The sequence below is a fragment of the Carassius auratus genome, chromosome 16, assembly GCF_003368295.1.
Source record: "Carassius auratus strain Wakin chromosome 16, ASM336829v1, whole genome shotgun sequence".
NCBI classification, from domain to species: domain Eukaryota; kingdom Metazoa; phylum Chordata; class Actinopteri; order Cypriniformes; family Cyprinidae; genus Carassius; species Carassius auratus.
The window spans coordinates 7,906,136-7,927,053 of NC_039258.1; the positions used below are offsets into that span (position 1 = coordinate 7,906,136).

At 34.7% G+C, this 20,918-nt stretch overlaps 2 protein-coding genes across 3 annotated transcripts; one reads left to right on the forward strand and one right to left on the reverse strand.

The window, feature by feature from the left end:
- Positions 1–1,045: 1,045 nt before the first annotated feature.
- LOC113115976 (BCL2/adenovirus E1B 19 kDa protein-interacting protein 2-like) lies at positions 1,046–9,411 on the forward strand. Its single transcript, XM_026283751.1, has 10 exons — positions 1,046–1,212; positions 3,762–3,842; positions 3,925–3,995; positions 4,483–4,734; positions 4,849–5,040; positions 5,113–5,215; positions 5,314–5,445; positions 7,775–7,861; positions 7,966–8,064; positions 8,841–9,411. The coding sequence occupies exons 1-10, from the start codon at positions 1,169–1,171 to the stop codon at positions 8,863–8,865; spliced, it is 1,086 nt and encodes a 361-aa protein (XP_026139536.1). The 5' UTR covers positions 1,046–1,168; the 3' UTR covers positions 8,866–9,411.
- A 1,971-nt stretch (positions 9,412–11,382) lies between these two features.
- LOC113115977 (CDC42 small effector protein 1-like) lies at positions 11,383–20,441 on the reverse strand. 2 transcript variants are annotated; one of them, XM_026283752.1, is made up of 5 exons: positions 20,286–20,441; positions 18,961–19,286; positions 15,527–15,631; positions 13,329–13,400; positions 11,383–13,243 (listed from the first exon to the last, which is right to left on the reverse strand). In XM_026283752.1, exons 2-4 carry the CDS (start codon positions 19,021–19,023, stop codon positions 13,332–13,334), a joined length of 237 nt encoding a protein of 78 aa, XP_026139537.1. In that variant the 5' UTR covers positions 19,024–19,286; positions 20,286–20,441; the 3' UTR covers positions 11,383–13,243; positions 13,329–13,331. The 2 variants fall into 2 exon arrangements, with proteins under 2 accessions (XP_026139537.1, XP_026139538.1); XM_026283753.1 differs by lacking the exon at positions 20,286–20,441 and adding an exon at positions 20,010–20,237.
- Between the last annotated feature and the right edge of the window lie 477 nt (positions 20,442–20,918).

Genomic DNA, 20,918 nt, shown 5'->3' on the forward strand with positions numbered 1-20,918 from the left:
GATTTGATGGCTATTGGGTACATTAGGGTTGAAAATGTTGTTTGTTCAGCCAGAAGCTTATTAGCAGATTAGATCATACTAGACTATCGTCATAATTATAATATTCATTATATTGATAAATACAAAAGCTCAATCCAAGGCATTTTAAAGATCTAACTGGAAAAATCCTATGTAATGACATACCCCCCCCCCCCATTGAAGATAAAGAGCTAATTAAGTTACGACTTAATTGACTGTTAAAAAAAATCAGTTAATATTGGACGTGAAACATATTAGATGGTATGTTGTTGTTCTGAGGTGTTGTGTATGCCCTGTGATTTAACCCTGACTGATAGTTTGGTGAGATTTGACATGGTGATATCAGAGGATTGCTGCATGCTGCCTCGGGAGAACGAAGTACATACTAGTCGATTCCGCCAGTATCATAATAATGTTGATTTAATGTAAATGTATTAATGTTCTATGGTCGTGAAACAGGACATTCAAGAGCAAATCCTCTGTCAAGTATTATATTGCCAAGGACTTTATTTCAAGTGCTCTGTTACTCATTATAAATAAATCCTTTTCAAATTCTTCCGTATGTGGTTTGTGAGCTTTGTCTGTAAAGACAATTTCATTGCATTCATTTTTATGTTTATTTTGTATATTGTATATTATTCTTGTACGCTTTGGCATCAGTTCCATTTTTTTCTCATCAAGGCTGTGTTTATTTGGTTTAAATATTTTTATTATTAAAAATATTAGTAGATAGTCACTTGTAATTACACTTTTGTTTTAAAATACAAACATATATAACATATCCCCAAGGCAAATATCAACAGCTAAAGATATGGAGAAGCTAATCATCTTCTGAAGGGGCCTGTAACCTCAAGGGTATTAGGACCATGTAGCCATGCCTGTCTGTGGCGTCTCACTCCACCTTCCCAGCCTTCCCTGTGGGGGAGCAGAAGTGCTCAATGCAGCTGAGCCAATGGGAGACAGACAATTCAGTCAGCAGAAGTCAGAAATGTTGAAAAACCTGAACTGACAGTCAGGGTGAGTTCCCTAACACAAGACACAAGATACAGTCACTGAAACTGCTGAAGCTCATGAAACACCTCAGGTCATGGTCAGCAGCTGAGTTCACTGAATGCATTTCTAGACACTTTTAATTTGAAAGACTTTAGACATGGGGACTAACTCAGACCAGAGGGAAGGGTACATGCCAAATGGGTAAGTCAAAAATTACAATGATGATACTATAATACCTGGTCAAAACATGTATAAGATCAAAACATGTACCAGTGCATACTGGATGAACCAGAGACTAACGTACATGTTGTTCTGTTGCGCTTTGAAGCGTACAGCAGAAGGGCATGAGAGAAATCATTGTAGCACTTCTGTGTCTAGTTATTTAGAAAGAGGATTACAGAAAAAGGAAGTTGCCGTTGAACTGATTTCCACTACTTTGGCCAATCTTCTTGACTAATATTCGAGATCTCACAACCACAGAAGGACATCATCTCTCATATCCTGTCATCTGACAGACCATCCGATTTTCTGTCATTTATATTCAACACAATAATAAGAGTTTCACTGCTGTCACAAGTTAAACATCCAAATGGAAATGGAAATTTTTTTTACAAAAAATGTACGTTCATGTCATTATAACTTTTGATGGTTTGAGACGGTAAAATTTAGATGATTTTAAAGCTCTTAATTCTACTATAATCACAGAAAAGGTCTTTTGACTTGTTCATTTCCATACCAAATTCCAAGTTCATGTTCAGACAAGAAGAGAATGCATGAAATATGACCTATAATAACCCCTATATCCTTAATAACAGAAAGTTACAGAATATGTTACTGTAACATCTTACAAGCCAGGACAAAGGTTTTCACAACAGGTGATTACCAAATCTTATAAGAGTTACATCAAAGAACAATTGCTGAAACAGTACACACCTTTTATGCTTTGCAGTGGAGATATCATGTTGTCTGCCACAATTGTCATACATTGTTCTAAAAAAAACGCCCTACATACTTCTTAAAATACATTTTGACATCTGATAAGGTCTTAGATAGGACAACACTGGGCTTGAGATTACACAACAGTGTCTTGAGTCAGTAACTAAAAACATACAGCCTTCTCGGAGCAGTCATGTTTGAAATAATGTACAATCTCGGAGCAGTCTTGCTGGACAATAGTGTATAGTGTATGTAAAGGTTACAGGCTTGAAGTGAAGACAATACCATCAAGCTCTGAATGAATCTGATAATGGCTTCGCATCAGAAACAGGTTGAGTTATGTGACGTTTGTTCTGCCCGGAATCATCTGTAAACAAAAACAAGATTTTCTGGTCATTTGTGCCACGTGTAATTACCACACGTGCTGTCGTAACAAAATACTTGAGATAGAAACAAGGACAAGGCTTATATTTGAGTTTGTATTTGACATGTCTGACACGATAGAACTTCTTTTTTTTTCAGTCAATTTGAATAGTGGATAGAAAATACAAGCTACAATATTGGAATAAAAGTAGATGTTTTGGATGAATCTGTTTGGGATCATATGCTGCTGTTTCAGTTTTCTTACAAACAAATGCATGAAAATAATATTATCTCTATATTGCACAAAAATGTATCTCAAATATTAATAATAAATATTGAGATATCATATCAGTTCAATAAATTGTCATCAGCATCAGAAAAATGTCAGTATTGTCTCAAATTTTACACGCATTAAATGCAGTCAACATTTTGTTTATATGGTTTTTTGGAGCTACCTGTAGGAAATTAATTTAAAAAAATCAACAATTTCGTTACAGTCTGTGTCAACAAAGCTGAAGGAAGTCTTCAGAATTTAGCTGAAAACAACTTTAAAACTCACTAGAGTTCGTGTGATGTTGTTGAACTCTCAGGTATAGAAAATAAGGTATAGAAATATTAAGGATTTCATAAATATTTATGTTTTCAAAACTAAGGACAACTAAGGTTAAAAGTTTGTCCCAAGCCGTTTATGTTATTTTAACTGGCATAAATCTCCGATGTCCTGGGCTCAGTGGGCTGACATCATAGACAGTAAAAGAACATTGAACGTGTGCAGCTGTAGGGATGTGGGCGGGGCGTTGAAACAGCGCTCTCAGGTGCGGAAACGCGCTCTGATTGGCTGAATTCTTTGGCGTGAAGGTGCTTTGCTTGGGCGAGGTAGAGAAAGAATCGCTCTTGCCGTTGAAAAGGTAAATGGCTAGGACATCAATAGCCTATAATAAATCAGTTTAATTATTGCGCTTGCAATGTTCTTAGGAATTATTAATTTTTTTACCAAATGAAAAAGAGGTTTGTTTTTGAGAAGCATCTCCTGTACGAGGTTAGTGAAAAGGTGAGTTTAGCATGTTTACACTGCCATTATTTACATAATTATGTCCGTAAAGAGTGATGTGATGGGCGTTAGCGAGTTGTACACAACCCTGTTTCTACGTGCAGTCTACTATCTATCTATCTATCTATCTATCTATCTATCTATCTATCTATCTATCTATCTATCTATCTATCTATCTATTACCAGTACTAAGGGTCTGAAAACAGCACTCACAATACATGAATCTTGTACTGACCTGTTCTGTAATTAAAACAAACAACCCTGGATTTTTTATTGTGACTAAATTGAGGATTAAGTTATTTTCCTGGTGATCATTTAATTGTTAATAATTCATAACATTTTGACATGGGGACAAAAAAGTCCCATTAACCTTCTTTACATTTTCATTTTATTTCTGCAGGCATTCAGAAAACGGGAAGACATCAGCCTTCATCCCTGACATGGAGCTCCGGGAGGAATGGCAGGATGAGGAGTTCCCCAGGTAAAGTGCACTACATGCATGCAGCTTATTTATTTTCATATTCATCAAGTGCAAAAGGGATTCAAATATTTGGTCTTTGTAGGCCTCTTCCTGAGGACACACAGAGTCCTGGTGATGAAGAGGAAAGCCCTGGAGCTGAGGGAAACAGGCCTGGTAACCTCATTTCTCCAATTAGTTACTGGCCAAATTACCTGCCTCTTATATAATATCTGTCTCGTGTATATATATATATCCAGTAAAAACAGCAATTATGTGATAATTTACAATTTGCAATAGTATTGCAATAAAAAAAACCTCTTTCTGTAGTACATTTTAAAATGTGATTTAATCCATATTTTATATTCTGTATATAATTAATTCATATATTGTGCTGGCAAAGATCAGCAGTCATTACTCCAGGCTTCAGTATCACATGATCCTTTAGAAATGATTGTAATCTGCTGATTTGGAGCTTATGAAACATTTCTTCTTGTTATCAATAATAAAATTAGTTATGTTGCTTAATATTTTTACTTGTATCTTTTGTCTTCAAGTATTTATTTGAAACAGAGAAATTACAAAAAAATACCTGAATTTTGTCAAATTGGTAGTGTATACACAATATATGCCTGTGACCCCTCTTTTTCTTTCTTTCCTCTAGTCCCACCAACTAGCCTGGCCCTCACAGGTGATGCCGTCAGGAAGAAGCGACTAGTGGCGCCCACTCTTAGTCTAACACTGGACAAAACCTCTACTGACCGGAGCGTGAAATCTGACGAGTTTGAAGCCTCTGCTCTTTCACCATCTCTTGATGATGACCCAGAGATGGACATTAACCTGGAAGCCCTAGAGACACCCTCAGACAGCGAGTCTTACAACTTCCCAGACAGCATGCACGACTTAGAGTGGGAAGGTATTCAGTTATTTTGATATTCATTAGAGTTGTTTCATTGATCAGTTTCACAAGTATGGGACAGGGAATTCTACACAGAGCACTGGTTTACCACTAGTACTGTGGGCATTGCAGATGATCTTCCCAGGATGGGCAAAGCAGCGATCAGAAAGGCCAGTTTACTGGAGCATGCAGAGATGGGACACCTGGACTTGGATCAGGTGGACAGCAATGGGCGGCGATGGAGGCGTTTCCATATTGGCGGCCAAGACTACCAAGTCAACATGAGCGTTCTGGAGCCGTACCTTCAAGTTCTTTCCCACGGAGGTGAGCTTTTGTTGAAAAGGCTGGGATGAACATGCTTTACTGAAATTACTAACTAAAATTGACCTTTTATAGGATATTATGGTGACGGATCGACAGCCATCATCATGTTCACTTCCTGCTACCTACCAGAAAACACAACAGAACACTATGAGTATGTGATGGACAATCTCTTCAGGTAAAACCTGATTGATTTGGGATAAATTTTCTTTGCAATGACTTCTAGTTTCTGTAACTCAAATGTTTATTCCCATTTAATGATTTATTTGGATTTAGGTACATCATTGGCACGTTGGACTTGATGGTGTCTGAGAGTTACATACTGGTGTATCTGTGTGGAATGGCCCCTCGCAATAAGATGCCTGGGATTAAGTGGCTTCGACAGTGTTACATGTCCATCGACAGACGGTGAGCCATACTAGATTTATCATCAAATAAAAAATTGATACAACCATTCATTTCTGTTGTTATATAATGATATAATTGGCTAATTCTTTTTTTATCCTTCCATGTGGCCAACAAGAAATGTATTGTTTTAAATTTTGATTTCATATGGGTTTTAAAGACTTCATGGAATGTTTTAACAAGTGAAATTTTCTGTCTCATGTTGACATATTTATTTTTGAAACAGGAAGTTGTGGCAGGGCAGATAGCCAATTGACTTTAGTTTTAGAGACAGCCTGGAAAAGCACAACTAAACAAAGTTACTTGCTTTTGCTAATTAGTGGCAGGTGAAATTTGGGGATGAGACGTTCTTATTCTAGAAATCATTTTATTGGACTGAAATATGCATACACCCTTGAGCAAGAGATTATATCATCAATAATTTTGGTTCAGTTTTTCCAGAAGAGACAGACTAATTTTTAAGTCTGTATATCAGATAAAAGTTTATTTTGTCATCTTTTAGGAAAACGATAGAATATGCACAACAGTGCAAATAATTGGGGTCATAAGATTTAAAAAAAAAATATATATATATATATTTTTTTTAAGAATCAGATACCAGATTTTCAAATAGTTTTATCTCGACCAAATCGTACATCAATGGAAAGCTTACTTTTTCAGCTTTCAGATGATGTATAAATCTAATTTTCTTCAAATTGACCCTTGTGTTTTGTGGTCCATGGTCACATATTAGAATGATTTCTGAAAGATCATGTGACACTGAAGACTGGAGTAATGACTGCGAAAAAAAATCAGCCTTACCATCACAGAAATAAATAACATTTTAAAATATATTAAAATAGAAAACACATTTGAAATAAGTTTTTTTTTTTTTTTTTTGGTGAATTTTTTAACAGTAGTGTAGAAAAAACACATGCACTAAAAAAGCAACAAAACTGCTTTGATGTTTCAGGCGGTTTCCATCAGTTCCAGAAGAGGGCGTGTGAATCTAAGCTTTGCTTGTGACAGTCTTCGTGTTCCTCTAGTTTAGTTCCTGTCAAACATGAGAACCCACCTCCACTCTTTCTTTCTTAAATGCCCCTCTTATGAAATATGATAGGAATGTTGTGGACTCCTACATAGAAGGCCATGTTATCAGAGTTCTTCCAGACATTCCTCAGATAACCCTTGACCTGTTCTCAGCTGTCATGTTTTCTTGTTATATTTAGACGTTTTTAGATTGCATACTTCATTACGGAATTATCTGAAAGGTTTCAAATTCTAGTGTCAGCTCTCCAAGGTCAGTGTGACTGTTTTCAATGGACTGTTTTTGAATCTTACTTACAAAATCTCTACGTACCGATCTAGTAATTTCTGGTTATGTACATCCAGCCAGTCATTATCCCAAAATAAACCCGATGGGGCGATAAGGATCAGGACAGGATTCTGAAATGGTCTGTTTTGTGGTTATTGACGAACCAAAGAATTAAAAATGGTAAATTCTTGTTTGATTTCCCTATATTATGGCGTAGCTATCTGACAGCTAATCTTCCAGGTGAAGGTCAGTCTCATAAATGTTTTATGTGAGGATTTTGTATGCTCAGGAAATTCGAGGTCATCTTATCATGTAAGATCAGCTTGGGAAATGAGGAACTAAGGAGTGTGGGATGCTCTTGGAGGCCTGATTTGTCATTTCCACTGGCTCCATTGCATCACTGCATGACGTTTCCTCTGAGATCACTCATGAGCTGTTGACGGCAACAGAAAAAACACTAAGCGTGATGTCACACAATCAAAAAGGATCTGCGAGGAGGGAAATGAACTGATAGGATTCATTAAATAATTCACACACACAATCTTTAAAGTGAGAAAATGTATCTATTTGTAATTAAATTGTAAAATGTTATGTATCTTAATTTTAAAATGTTTAATAAAAAGATTTTTACTTGCAGCCCAGTGTAGATCAGAAGAAAGTAGCACTTTTTGTAGCATTCAGAGTAATGTATTTGAGCCTTACAGCACTTCCACTTAAATGATATATGACAGAAACCAAATAGAAATGGTTAGACTTGTGGGTGATTTTTGGGCTAGGACACCAGTGAAATATGTTGTAAACAGATGTCGTCTCCAAGTTTCTGCCTGTCTGTGTCCCATGATTCAAGGCCCTGCCTCTCATGGTTTCACATGGGTCAGGGTGGTGCTCGTGCCAGTCAGCGATTGCTCCCTTGTGTCATCATGTTCTGCTGGGTTATTGTTACTGGACCAGTTATTGGAACAAAAAATAGTTTTAACTTCTAATACATTTGCATTTGCTTTTCTGATGGAGGTATTAAATCTGTTTTCTTTCCTGAAGGTTGAGGAAAGAACTGAAAGGCCTCTTCGTGGTTCACCCGGCCTGGTACGTGAGAGCTTTAATCACAGTCATCAAACCCTTCATCAGGTGAGCACAGATGATCATTAGTTTAACAAACAGAGCTAAAAAAGCCAATAAACATTATTAATACCTAAAGCCCTCCGTCCGACCCATTTCTTTCTCTCTTGAAGTGAGAAATTCGGCAGGAAGATGCGCTTCATCCACAGCTTGCAAGAACTGGCAGAGTTTGTTCCTGTGGCCCAGCTGCAAATCCCAGACTGCATCAGACAGTGAGTGTCTACATCATATATATAATAAATGCATCTTTCCATAAATCTTAAATGTATTTGTTGTTCTATAGTTTTCTGTTTTTCCCGTCATATCTGCACATTTCTCTCGAAATAATTTCCAAAAAAGTGTATATATATGTGTGTATGTGTATGTATATATATATATATGTGTGTGTGTGTGTGTGCGCGCACGTGTATATATGTATATGTATGTATAATAGATAATTATTATTCTTATGTAAATTATTTAGAGAAATGGCCTTAAACATATCTCATTCACTGGTATCATTTCTGTGTGTTAAAAAGTTAAATGTATTAAGTACATATATATTTTTATGAATACATTTAATGAATAAATCTGTTACATTTAAAAAAATTACTACTTTTAAAATCTATTCATAAAATGTGTTAATTTTAATTTAAAAAAAATATATGTGTATAATATATATATATATATATATATATATATATATATATATATATATATATATATATATATATATATTTATAAATTCACAAAATCTCTGTAAATAATTTACACCAGATACATATTCAAATATGTGTTTTAGAAATCAATATTATCAGTAAATGTAATTCTTTGTTGTTTCAGATCAATGATAAAATAGATGTGAAAGTGATGTTTGAAACTTACTTGAATAATTACATTGTTATCCCCACAACAGCTTTTTCTGTAAATAATTTACATAAAAAAGGATCTTATCTTAATTGTTGTCACTAAATAAAAAGTGATGGAGGTGATTTGTTTTGCTCTGCAGGTATGATGAGCAGATGAACAGGTGAAGGTGTCTGATGGGAAGAGAGCAGAGGTGTACATACTTTATAGACTTCACACTGGGGTGACATGCATGTGGGAATTGGAGCTGGCTGGGGTTAAAGGTCAAGCTTGAGGGCAAATGCCCTAATGACAGAAAAACAGCTTCCTACCAGAAGAATCTTTGATGAAATACAAAAAGACAGTGTTGTTCTTCAGAGAGAAACAGCCGTGTCATGCTGTAAGGCAGGTCAGGAGAGGTCTGTGTGCAACATGAAAGCCTGTTTGACGTCATTGCATTTAAACTGTTACACAAAAACAGACAAACATGTTTCCCAGACTCTAGAAAATGACAATACACCCTTCACTCTTCATAGAACCTATTCTATTTAGGCGTGAGAAATGCCAATAACATTTCCTTTTGGATTTGTGGTGAACATACCCAAATTAGGATAAATATTAGTTTTAATATTTGCACTAAATTGTTACAAAATCTTGTTGTATGCATGATAACTGAAACCTGTACGGAATATGTGTATGATTTAATCTCTCTAAATCTACTATCTGGCTTTTTTTTTTAAACAAGTCTTTTAAAGTGGTATTGACTCTATTTTATTGAAATAGTTTTTATATATATTCTGTGAAATGCATTGTACTTGAGCATTTAATCACATGTGAATGTTTTCATCACAAATGCTCAAACTTTGAATGCAATCAAATCAGAGTTATTACACACAAATGTGTGTGTGTGATATTGCCATAAGAAGCCGCATTGGTCAGTTTATACTGTACATACTTGTTACATATATAATCGTGCCTGGTTTTCTTCTTGGGAAATGTTCTCTAATATTCAACTGCTGCTGCTGCCTGTAAAGTGGCCCATTGAATGTGCTCGCATTTAATAGACTATGTGCAAATATTTATACAAGGCCACACTTGAACAACCTGAGCTTTTAAACTGCACATACTACATGTATGTCCTTTCTATTATATTTAAGGAAATAAAGGGTTCTATTAAACAGCTGCTGTGATTTGATTTTGTGATTTCACTGTTAATTGCATTGAGGAAATAGTGGGAGGTTTTTTTTTTTTTTTTTTTTTGAGAGAGAGAGAGAGAGAGAGAGAGCCGCCATGGAAACATTCCTGGGCCTTTCAGGAAACCAGCTCTGGGAGGAAGTGAGGTAGCTGAGAGGTGAAACATTTTTCTTTATGCATTGAAGTCACAAACAGGAACAGAGTGAGAACTACTGGGAGGTTAAATAACAGACTCCTGTTGTAATGCTGTATGTGCCAGGTGATGGGTTATGCAAGTCAACAACATTTAGTAGAAATTAAAGTGAGGGTTGGAGGATTTAGCTAAGCGGAAGTCACTTGAATAAACTACATAATGGCAATTTATCTTAAAAGTACTTTAACAGAATGGATTTCCACATGCATACATATAAATTTTGCCACAAAAATAAATATTTTTCTCTCTAGAATCTAGTATCCTACCATTTCAATTAAATGAAGAAAAAAGTGTCCTTTATGAATTTCTGATTGAGACAATGCTTTGAATGTGGAGGCATGTTCAATAAGTGTAAGCAACTGAAACCTCTCAAAACGTGGACACAATCAGTCCCTGAAGGCACATTTTACTGTTTTTCAAGCCATTGTGAGAAAACGGAAATTAAAATGCAATGTGCTCTGTACCGGTGTGAGACCTAAATAATCTTTGTGCCAAAGGTCCAATGTTTGTTTTTGTATGTGTCTTGCGCAACTTTTCCGTAGTGATCCGTGAGCGGTTTTACTAATGAATGTAAGAGTAGATGTTAAAACATGCTTCAGGGATCAGCTTTGATTTCTTTGCCCATATATTTAAGGCTTATGTTTGTACAAACATGCATGGCAAGAAAAAATAAAACATCAAGTCAAGGAACAGCCCTCACTAAAAGTCCCGGATACATTTACAGTAATAATACATTTACAGTAATAAGAAAATCCTGTTGAAGTCCATATTTATTTGATTAGTTAAGTGCATCTAAACTTTAAAAGCACCTTTTCCAGCTATGGAAGCTTGTTTCCATCACAGAATAAAAATAGCAATTTTTACTTTTTCCTCTCACAATTCTAAGAAAAAGTCACATTTGTATAGAGAAACGATATCGTTGGAATCATTTTAAGAACGATTTTTTCCAGCTGTTGAATGATACAAACATTGACAGCCAATCAGAATCCATCCTGCCATAACGAGCTCGAGGATTTAAAGCTGCAGTCGCACGTGCGCTCAGAATAAACAGACGATATTGTTCGCTGGTGTGGACGCTAATATCGTTATCTTTATAGTTATCGTTCTTGGTGTGAACGGGGCTTTAGAGTTTCTATTAAGGTCATGCAAACACAAAGTAAAATGAAATGTTATTTACAGTAAAAAATATTTTATATATATATTGAGATTTTTTTAAGATTTGGTGAATATCAACGGATTATATCAAGAGCTTTTCTTTTTTTTTTAAATATGCTTTAGAAAATTACTATCAGTGTCTCGATTAAAACAAAACAACATATTGCTCTTTGTACAACTGTATTGTTACAAACCAAAACACAAAAGGATTCATCAACATAACACCATGCCATATGAACAGAACACTATTACTGCTCCCATTTAAACGAAATCAATCAGTTGGACTAATAGACTTAAAGTAAAGAATAATAAAAAGAAAAGCATTAAAGACAAAAAGAGCCTAATGAGTGCTTTGCACAAACATTATGGCTTTAAAAAAAAAACAAGACAGATACTTAAAAAAGAAAAGGACAAACATTCACATAAAACCAAAAAGTGAGAGAATCTGCAAGGAACATGTATAATAAAGTTAAGGGAGCTGTCGAAATCTTTGGCAGAGTTTCTCTATACTGTCAGCTTAGAATTAAATGCATTCTCACTAAAAAAATACTCTAAAACATTCAAAAGCAACATACAAAATCTTAAAGCATTCAACATTTCCCAACAAATGCAGCCAACACAAAGTAAATTACAGTTTGGGATCTTGCAAAGCAATGCTTTTGAAATAAAACAATCACAATTATAAACAAAAACATTGTGTTTAACATTGCAGCCCAACCTTGTGCCACACTGAGCTGCATTCAAAAACAAAGTACAGAGTAAAGTATGCAAAGTGTGTGTGTAAATCAGTGATTTAATCATTGAGCCGTGTGAGGACTGGAACCTTGACGGTGGTGTGGGGTGGAGCTTGGTATGTGAAAGTGAGACTACATGTGAGGTTTAAATGACAAAGGGCAGTGGCTCGCTGCTGGCAGGAAGCCACCATTCAAAGTCTCCACTCACATAAACAGATAATAGCCTTTTTCTAATACTTAAGGATTAAAGGAATAATTCACCTAAAAGAAAAATTATTTACTCAAACTGTCATTTCAAACCATTTTTTTTTTACAGTGGAATTTTTTTTAATGAATTTTCATGCAGATTTATAATGATGTACATTATTATCATATTACAATGTAGTGCCTAGACGCTCTCCAAAAAATTCTAATAATAATAATGCAATTAAAAAAAAAAAAAAAATATGGTCCTCGAAAATCCAAGTGGTCTGAAGCTATTATGGTGCCCTTTTGGATTTTGTATAGCTTATTCATTACATCATTATGCACTGATATTGTACTAATAATCACAAAAAAAGCATACTCTTAAAAATAAAGGTGCTTAAAAAGTTCTTCAGATGTTAAAGGTTCTTCATTGAACCATTTCGACAAAAAGGTTCTTCTAATGGCAATCGTGAAGCACTTTTATTTTTAAGTGTGTATGTGTTTGAAATGACAGTTTTATTTTAGGATTTTTTTAAACTATTCCTTTAGAGTTATTAAGGCCATTACACATTATTTGTTAATGCAGTATCAGACATGCGGACATAAAAAAAAGACATATTTTCATACTATATCTTTGTACTATACACATACCAGAGGGCTTTGTATAATACACTACTTTGTGCAACTGTTAATGACAAGCAGTTGGAGACACTATAATGGTATAGGTGCACATATATTTCCATTACAAAACAAAAGCAAACACACACTTGCGCACATCCTTATCAACGACAGACTATGACAAACATGCCAATTATAACTTTGAGAGGGCAGTCAAATAGTCCCCTGTGTTAAAGCGATAAGAGCCTTTCCTCTTCCACAGCAAGCACAGCCAGTGTCTCAAACGCACACGTCACACATTCACAATCCGCTTCAAATTGAATAACAGTCTTAGAGTTGGGGGGGGGGGGGTCTCCTCTGAGACATTCCAGAGGATCCAAAAGATAAAAAACCTGCAGAGGTGGTATCCATGTTGGTGGCTGCAGCAAGGAGGTTGTCTCCTCTTCTCTGGTGCAGTGCAGGTCTTTACGGAGCTTTGAGGGAAGTCTGGGGAACAGATGAAGGTCTGTGGTTAAATATGAGTAAATGTGAGAGGACGGAGAGGAAGAGGAAGGTGTGCGTTCATACTCACAGGCTATAACAAGCTGTTTCGTCCATTTGCATGAGGCACTTTGGATCTCATTTGTTCCTGCATTGGGCCAGACTGAAAAAGGAAGTGACACAATCAGGCTATTGGCATGGAAAAACATGCATAATTATTAACAGTAAGTCCACTTTAACAAACACAACAACTATGCTATACTCTTAGTAGTCCAGCACGATTTCCATTGATATGACTCAAGTCATCTAGTAAAACTTCAAACTTCAAGTGAGGTCAAATAATCTGATACACTAGAGAAAAAAAAACTAACTTTTAGACTTCAAAACTTCCTCCTAAGTCAAACAAAAGAGCATTTATTGAATTTTTTTATTATAAGAATAATACACAAACACAGAAATAAAAAAAATAAAGAAAAAATTAAAAATCATTATAGTAACAGTGATGATATTATTTGTAAATGAGTTATATTTAATATGACATTTTAATATTATTTAATTATATATAATAACATAATAAATACAATTTCAATATATGTAAATATAATTTTTGTACTATATACATAATACTTTATATAGTAAAAGTGACTATTACTAATAATCGCCACCATATTACCATTACTATATTTCTTTACTTTTTACTTTTAAATGATAGCCATGACATTAGAGCAATAACATCAATTTATTATTATTAATAATAATAATAATAAGTTAAATATAATTTTAGTACTAGTATATAAACAAATACTTTATATTGCAAACATTTCTAATAATAATAATAATAATAATAATAATAATGTCATTAACATTATCATGCTTTTTTTTACTCACTACATTACTATAATAATAACAACAAAAATAATCAGTAATAATAATAGAATTAATATTAATATAACAAAAATAATACAATTATAAATAAGGAGTGTCATCTCTGCACATTAAGTTTTTTTTATATGGAATAGTGTTCATTAAATAGAAAGACTGGATTGCTGCATGATGTTTAAACTGTAAAACAAATTCACATTTCGTGAGGTGGGGCTGAAAAACAGAAATTGCTCTTAAAGAGCTCTATTCTGTCCTTGACGGGCCGCCTGCCAACATTCCTCTGAGCAAGTTGCAGTCTGCTTGATTCTGCCCAGGTATTCAGTCCCTCCGTGAGCTGCAGGATTAGGTAACGCCTCACCTTCTTATTTGACAACACAACAGCCCAATGATCAACATGAGCGAAGACAGCACGAGTCCACATCTTACACATGCAGCATGACTACCTTACTCAAACATGCATTTGATTTGTTCAATTTGACACTTTAGAATAACTATACATCACAATAATAAATATTATTAGTAGCAGTATTATCATAATAAATATTTTTTAGTAATAGCAGCAGCATTATAAATTAAAAATATTTAGTATTATAAAGAAAAAAGACAGAAAAAAAAAAGTGTCTGCACAGGCTGACCACTTAATCGGGGAGCCTTCAACATTCATGTCAAGCATTTAAAGAGATAGTTCACCCAAAAATGAAAATTCTGTCATTAATTATTCACCCTCATGACATTTTAAACCTGTAAGACCATTGTTCATCTTCGGATCACAAATTAAGATTTTTTTTGATGAAATCCAAGAGCTTTCTGCATGGAAAGCAACTGAACTGCCACGTACAAGGCCAGAAAGGTAGTAAGGACATCATTAAAATAGTCCATGTGACATCAGTGATTCAACAGTAATTTTATGAAGCTACGAAAATAATTTGTGCACAAAGAAATCAAAAACAACAACTTTATTCAGCAAATCTCTTGCACTGGCAGAAAACTCTTTGTTTTCATTTTAAAAAATCTTAATATGCGTTTTGAAGATGAACAAAGGTCTTACGGGTTTGGAAGGACATGAAGGTGAGTAATTAAATGACAGACATTTTTATTTTTGGCTGAACTTCCCCTTTAAACATGACTTGTTCAGACAACTGGCAGGTGCAGCAGATCTGAGGGCAAAACTGGAAGGGAAAGTTCTAAAAAATTTTAAAGGTCTGGTAGTGGGTGCCAGGTACATTTTTTACAAAAATCCCAGCATCCTTCTTTGGGTTTTTAATGTGTCCACTTATGATTAACCAAAGGTTTAGTAAAGAATCCATGCAGAAGCATTTATTCTGTAATTGTAAACTGATTTTACCCATGCCATAAACATTAAAGTGAGAGAGTCTCACTGTACCAATGTAATAAAACATGTCTTACCGGTTGCATGCCATTTGCCATTTCACCAGAGCCTATATGTGTCAGATGAACGAAGTTTGTGGGCTCTCCGATCATGCTGCGGTCAATTCTCCTCCGTTTCTTCTTCTGTGAACATAGAGGCTTAAATTGACAAAGGTCCAGCACAAAGATCCAAAGCACCTGATTGGCAGATTGGTGAAACAGCTTGACGTAACCCAAATGTGTTGAAGATCTAAGTGTAGTGAGTGAGCTCAAAGAAGTCTGTCATGTGATGATACAACAACTGCACCAGTGCCTGCGTGATATTACACTAATCTTTCCCAACGGAATCTATTCCTGGATGCATCCTGAAGATGAGCAGGATTCATAGAGTTCCTAAAAATCCCCAACCGTTTCTTTTCTTTGTTTCCCATAACTGTGCAGTAGAGTTAGTCAGAGATTATAGAAGTAAATCAAAAAACAAAACCAAAATAAAAAACAACCAGAATAATTATTTGATGAGATCATGTGCCATAGCAGGGGTGTTAGCATACGAGTCATTACTTGTTAGTCCAGAGTGAACAAGATGCATTTCACATGACATATAACACTGGATTTAAAATGTCAATAGTCAAATATGTCTTCTAGTCTTACCTAAAATCTTACACTAGTTTTTTTAATGGACCAGAGTTTATTTGATGTCAGTTTTCAGATTGTTTGGTTGGTGTCACTAATAATAATAATAATAATAATAATAATAATAATAATGCTTTTAATGTCAAGATTATTATTACATAAATGGTTATTCTTTCTAAAAAAGAAAAAAAAAACAGCATTAAGCTAAATACAATTAAATAATCATCCATACAACAAATCTAATGAAAAATATGAGGTACAATTTTACATTAAACAGTTTTTAATTTATGTTGTTAAAAATAATTATTTTAATTTTTAATTATCATATATTTTATCATACTATATTATATTATATATTAAATTATAGTTATTAGTAAATATTGGTAATATTCGATTTACAACAATTAGTCAATACAACAAACCTCTCGGGCACTTTGTGGTACCATTTGATGATAAATGCTTTTCTAGCTTATGAATAATAATGAAAATTACAACAATTTAAAAATAATAGCAGTAATTATCAACAAAAACACTATTCTTATTGGTTTTATTATTGCTTGTTGTTAAGCTTTATACCTTTTATATCTTTACTTCAGGATTTGACCTTGTTAATCATTATTTAAAAAGAACATCATATTTATTTATTTATTTATTTATTTATTTATTTAGAAAGAAAGAAAGAAAAAAGCCCTTTGTATTTTTTCGCTCTGGAACAAGCTTCTCAGTTTAAAAACAGTTACAAGTTAAATTTAGTTTTTCGAATGCAACATGTCTTCTGTAACTCCAGACATCCTTGAAGGTGTTTACTTCCATAATCTTTGCAGTCAATGGCCCATAACATAGCAAACCTTTGGCACATGCTTTAGTTCTTATCACCTTCTCTGGTGTAAGGAGACACTTTAAACATAACCATTTCATCTAAATCGGTTGAAGAAATTAGCTTTTGCACTGGTAAGTAAGCACTGGTCTTTTACAGATGCCCACTACTGTCTGACCTCACCCCCCACCCGACAATAGAACAAACAAGAACCTAAAAATAAAAAGAGGAAGGGGGGAGGAAAAGAATGAGCACTCCCAGCTCGGAGGAGCCAGCTTCCCTTCAGAACCCCCCTGTCATTGTTACAGGAGACCGTGGTAAACCTGGGTCACTCATCATTGGCTCAGAACCTCAGTCCAGATAAAAACAAACTGAATAACAAAGACTGAATTAAACCACTAATCTGTCAAATATGCAAAGCTATTCTAGAAACATAAACATGATTATTTTACTTACAGGAATATTAAAGGGGAAAGTCCACACCAAAATATATTTTTGCTATCATTTACCAGACTCTGACTTCCTTTTGCTCATGCAATACAAAAGTAGATGTTTAGCAGAATGTCTGAATGTCCAAACTTGGGCTTTTCCAATGAAGTCAAAGCAGACCGCCAGGGACTATCATATGCCCCAAAAAAGAGATGACTCATGCTCTAAGCCATATGATTTTTTTATGTGTGAGGACCAGACTAATATTCAAGTCATTATTCAAATAAAACGGCTTTTCAAACTTGCCACAACAAGATGTGCACGAGCATCTCGACATCAGGTCAAACATAGTGCAATGCATTTTGTTGTGCCACATTTGAATATGCAGAAACACGAATGAGATTTGAGAGCTAAAAAAATAAAAATAAAAATGTTTTCGACAAAAGCAACTTATATCATACAATCATATGGCTTTAGAAAATGTAATAGTATAGTATTCCTATAATCCAATTATACAATATATTTTTACCTGTATTACCCAAAACAGATTTCCCTTAAAGGACTATATGATGATGATGGTATGAATACAGTATAGGAAAATATAGTATGCAAGTCATATGCAGTACTTTTATAGTGCTTTTTTCTTTGTTTTGGAGTCTGACAGATGGTGGTTACTTTTTGTTGAGCTTAGAAAAAAAGAAAAGAATAATCTTATGATGCACTACCATTCAAAAGACTGATGTTGGTAACATTATTTTATTTATAAGTATAAGTATCTTATACTCAACAAGGCTGCAATTATTTGATCAAAAACACAAAACATTATTACAATTCGAAACAACCGTTTTGCATTTCAATATATATTCGACATTACTCCGGTCTTCGGTCACATGATCCTACAGAAAACATTTTAATAAACTTATTTTATGCTTAAACATTTCTTGATAATAAATGTCAGGAACAGTTTTTAATGTGGAAACCTCTTTTTTCTGGATTTTAATGAGCTGAAAGGATTTGTTTGAGATAGAAATCTTTTGCAACATTATGAATGCTCACAATGTTATGTTTGAGCAAATGAATGCATCCTTGCCTAATAAAAGTTTTTTTATTCTTACTGACCCCAAACTTTTGAACTGTAGAGTATATTCTTGATAAAAACTGAATTATGCATGTGTGGGCACATTTATCAGACTTCCCTCACATGCGAAGTGGTTTGGATCCATACCTCTACACGTTCACCCGTTCGATGACAGAGCATTCTTTGTCCATCTGCGTTACACGTCTGGCTTCACTCTCAAAAACATATTTGCACTCCTGACAAACTCCTAAGACTATCTGGGTCACATTCACATCAGCTGAAAGGTCTCTTTTCTGCCCTAGACCAGCGTGAGTCATTCTGCGCGTGATTAGCAAACACAAAACTCGCATGAGCCATGGGGAATGCCTAATTGATGAAATTAGTCCAGATGTTGTTCACAAAAGAAGCCTGATATCACAGTACCTGATTCCTGAAAACTAGTTTTACTGTATTAAAACGCCTTATGACGGAACCCTGGGAAATAAAACTATAAATCTCTTCAAATGAGTAACTTACCGGAGGAGGTTTGGCTACCACGCAGCAGCCGATCTTATGCCAGAACGCACTCATCTCCGGCATGCACCGGTTGGGTTCCCCCCTCTCTCTCGCCACCCTGCAGGCCGTTTAGAGACAAGATAGAGAGAGAATATAATCCTCAACACCCAGCGATAGAAGCCGTGGCTGGCCCGAAAACCTCTGTCCTTGAATCCTTGTTAATGTCTCTGCCTTAAGTATATACACACACAAGACCCCTTATCCCCGCAGTTATTCTAGGCCCCTGATTTCCAGTTGATTCTTTGGGACTGTGGGGTTTTTATGAGGCAGACCTGTTACAGACGAATCTGTTCAATGAAAGAAAAAATAAGAATTTTTTAATAAACAGACCTGAATTCATCATACAAGCAGACCATATATCATATATTTAACATGCTGCAAACAAAATAGCAAATGACATTGATTAAGAATGAGGCAAATCTTAAATTAAATAAAAGGAATACCATCTTGAAACTTTTTTTTCTGTGGCATGGAGACATATAATATGGAACTGAACAATTACCAAATTCATTTACATGATAGTACTCAAATTAACTTTAAAAACAGCTTGTAATGAAGAAGCGTTATACCGTGGTATATTACCATATAAGTTACATCATACTGTAATACCATGATACTTTGAAATATACAATTGTGCTAAATGATTAAAATATTAATGTTGGTATTAACATGGTGCCCCAATTAAAATCAAAGAATAACATGGTGTTACAGTGGTATATGGAAAAACGAAGTACTACCATGCCAGTTTTTAAGAAATAAAAAATATTAACACAAAATACTGAACTCCCCAACTAGACAGTATGGCTCTTTATGCTGTCTAGGAAGGCAGTTTTCAATTTGAGACAGTCGCTTTCTTGGGCACTAAACCGTTACAAATAAAGGAAAATCAGTGTATTAACAAAACCCGTTTACATTGACAACTAACCGAAACACACATAGACTGGACTCGGTAAACAAGTAAACACAGCAGAAAAACAATAAATCTGTGAGAGAGAGAAAAAAAAAATCACCTCGAGTGATTAAGTTTTCCGAGAGTCACCAGACTGAAGTTAACTAGACTATCGGCGCACATCTCGTATCTTTCTCGTCTTTATTACTGAAGCACACAGGCGCTGGTCCGGTTCAAACTCAACTAACGTTACAACTGAAAGTTTGGCACAACAAGCCGGCTCAACCGATCCCGGGTCATGTTGTTAGCGGCTCAAACAAAATAATAAAGTTCAACTGAGTCTCAGAAAAGATATTTTATTTGCTCGCATAAATTAAAATAGAAATAAAAACTTTACCTTGTTGAAAACGAGAGCTCCAGTGAGCCGCCGGAGTGAAGCGACTCTTGTGAGGGGAGTCTGGTGAAGTTACTGTCTCCAGATCACTGAGGTGTGGTTGAAGTTTTCCCATTAATATGAGGAAACACTTCAATCCAGAGAGCAGCAGCGCCACCAATGGGCTGCAGATTCCGACAATATATTTGATGTACTTATAATAAAATGTCTCTCTTTTAAGCTATAGTTTTGTTGAGTATCTGATGACAATAGAGAGGTTTAGGCAAATTAATTACCTTCAACTTTTTTTTTTTTTTCATTTAAATCATCCTCTTTGGGATAAAATAGCTGAGATTTCTCCGTTTACTAGTGCTCAAGATTTAAAAGCAAACGAGTGTGCTCTTTTGCTCTAAATCGTGTATTAAACAACGTATGAACATCATATATCATATATCATATCATGTCATATACAGATCAGTGACAGTCACATCTTTTTGCCATTATAGTGTTTGTACTGATGAAAAACAATAGCATAAAATGTATTTTAAATATGTTATTTATATGTATTTATTAAAATATATTTTAAAGCTGCTTTTCCCCCAAGATTATACATTTTACAATGTAAAAAAACAAAAACAATAGTAGCAGTAGTAGTAA

Coding starts and splice junctions, on each gene's coding strand:
- LOC113115977 (XM_026283752.1), bottom strand. CDS start 19,023: ATGCCGGAGATGAGTGCGTTCTGGCATAAGATCGGCTGCTGCGTGGTA. Junction 15,632..18,960: donor TGGTAGCCAAACCTCCTCCG/GTAAGTTACTCA, acceptor CTATGTTCACAG/AAGAAGAAACGGAGGAGAAT. Junction 13,401..15,526: donor TGGCAAATGGCATGCAACCG/GTAAGACATGTT, acceptor TTCCTTTTTCAG/TCTGGCCCAATGCAGGAACA.
- LOC113115976 (XM_026283751.1), top strand. CDS start 1,169: ATGGGGACTAACTCAGACCAGAGGGAAGGGTACATGCCAAATGG. Junction 1,213..3,761: donor GAAGGGTACATGCCAAATGG/GTAAGTCAAAAA, acceptor TTATTTCTGCAG/GCATTCAGAAAACGGGAAGA. Junction 7,862..7,965: donor GTCATCAAACCCTTCATCAG/GTGAGCACAGAT, acceptor TCTCTCTTGAAG/TGAGAAATTCGGCAGGAAGA.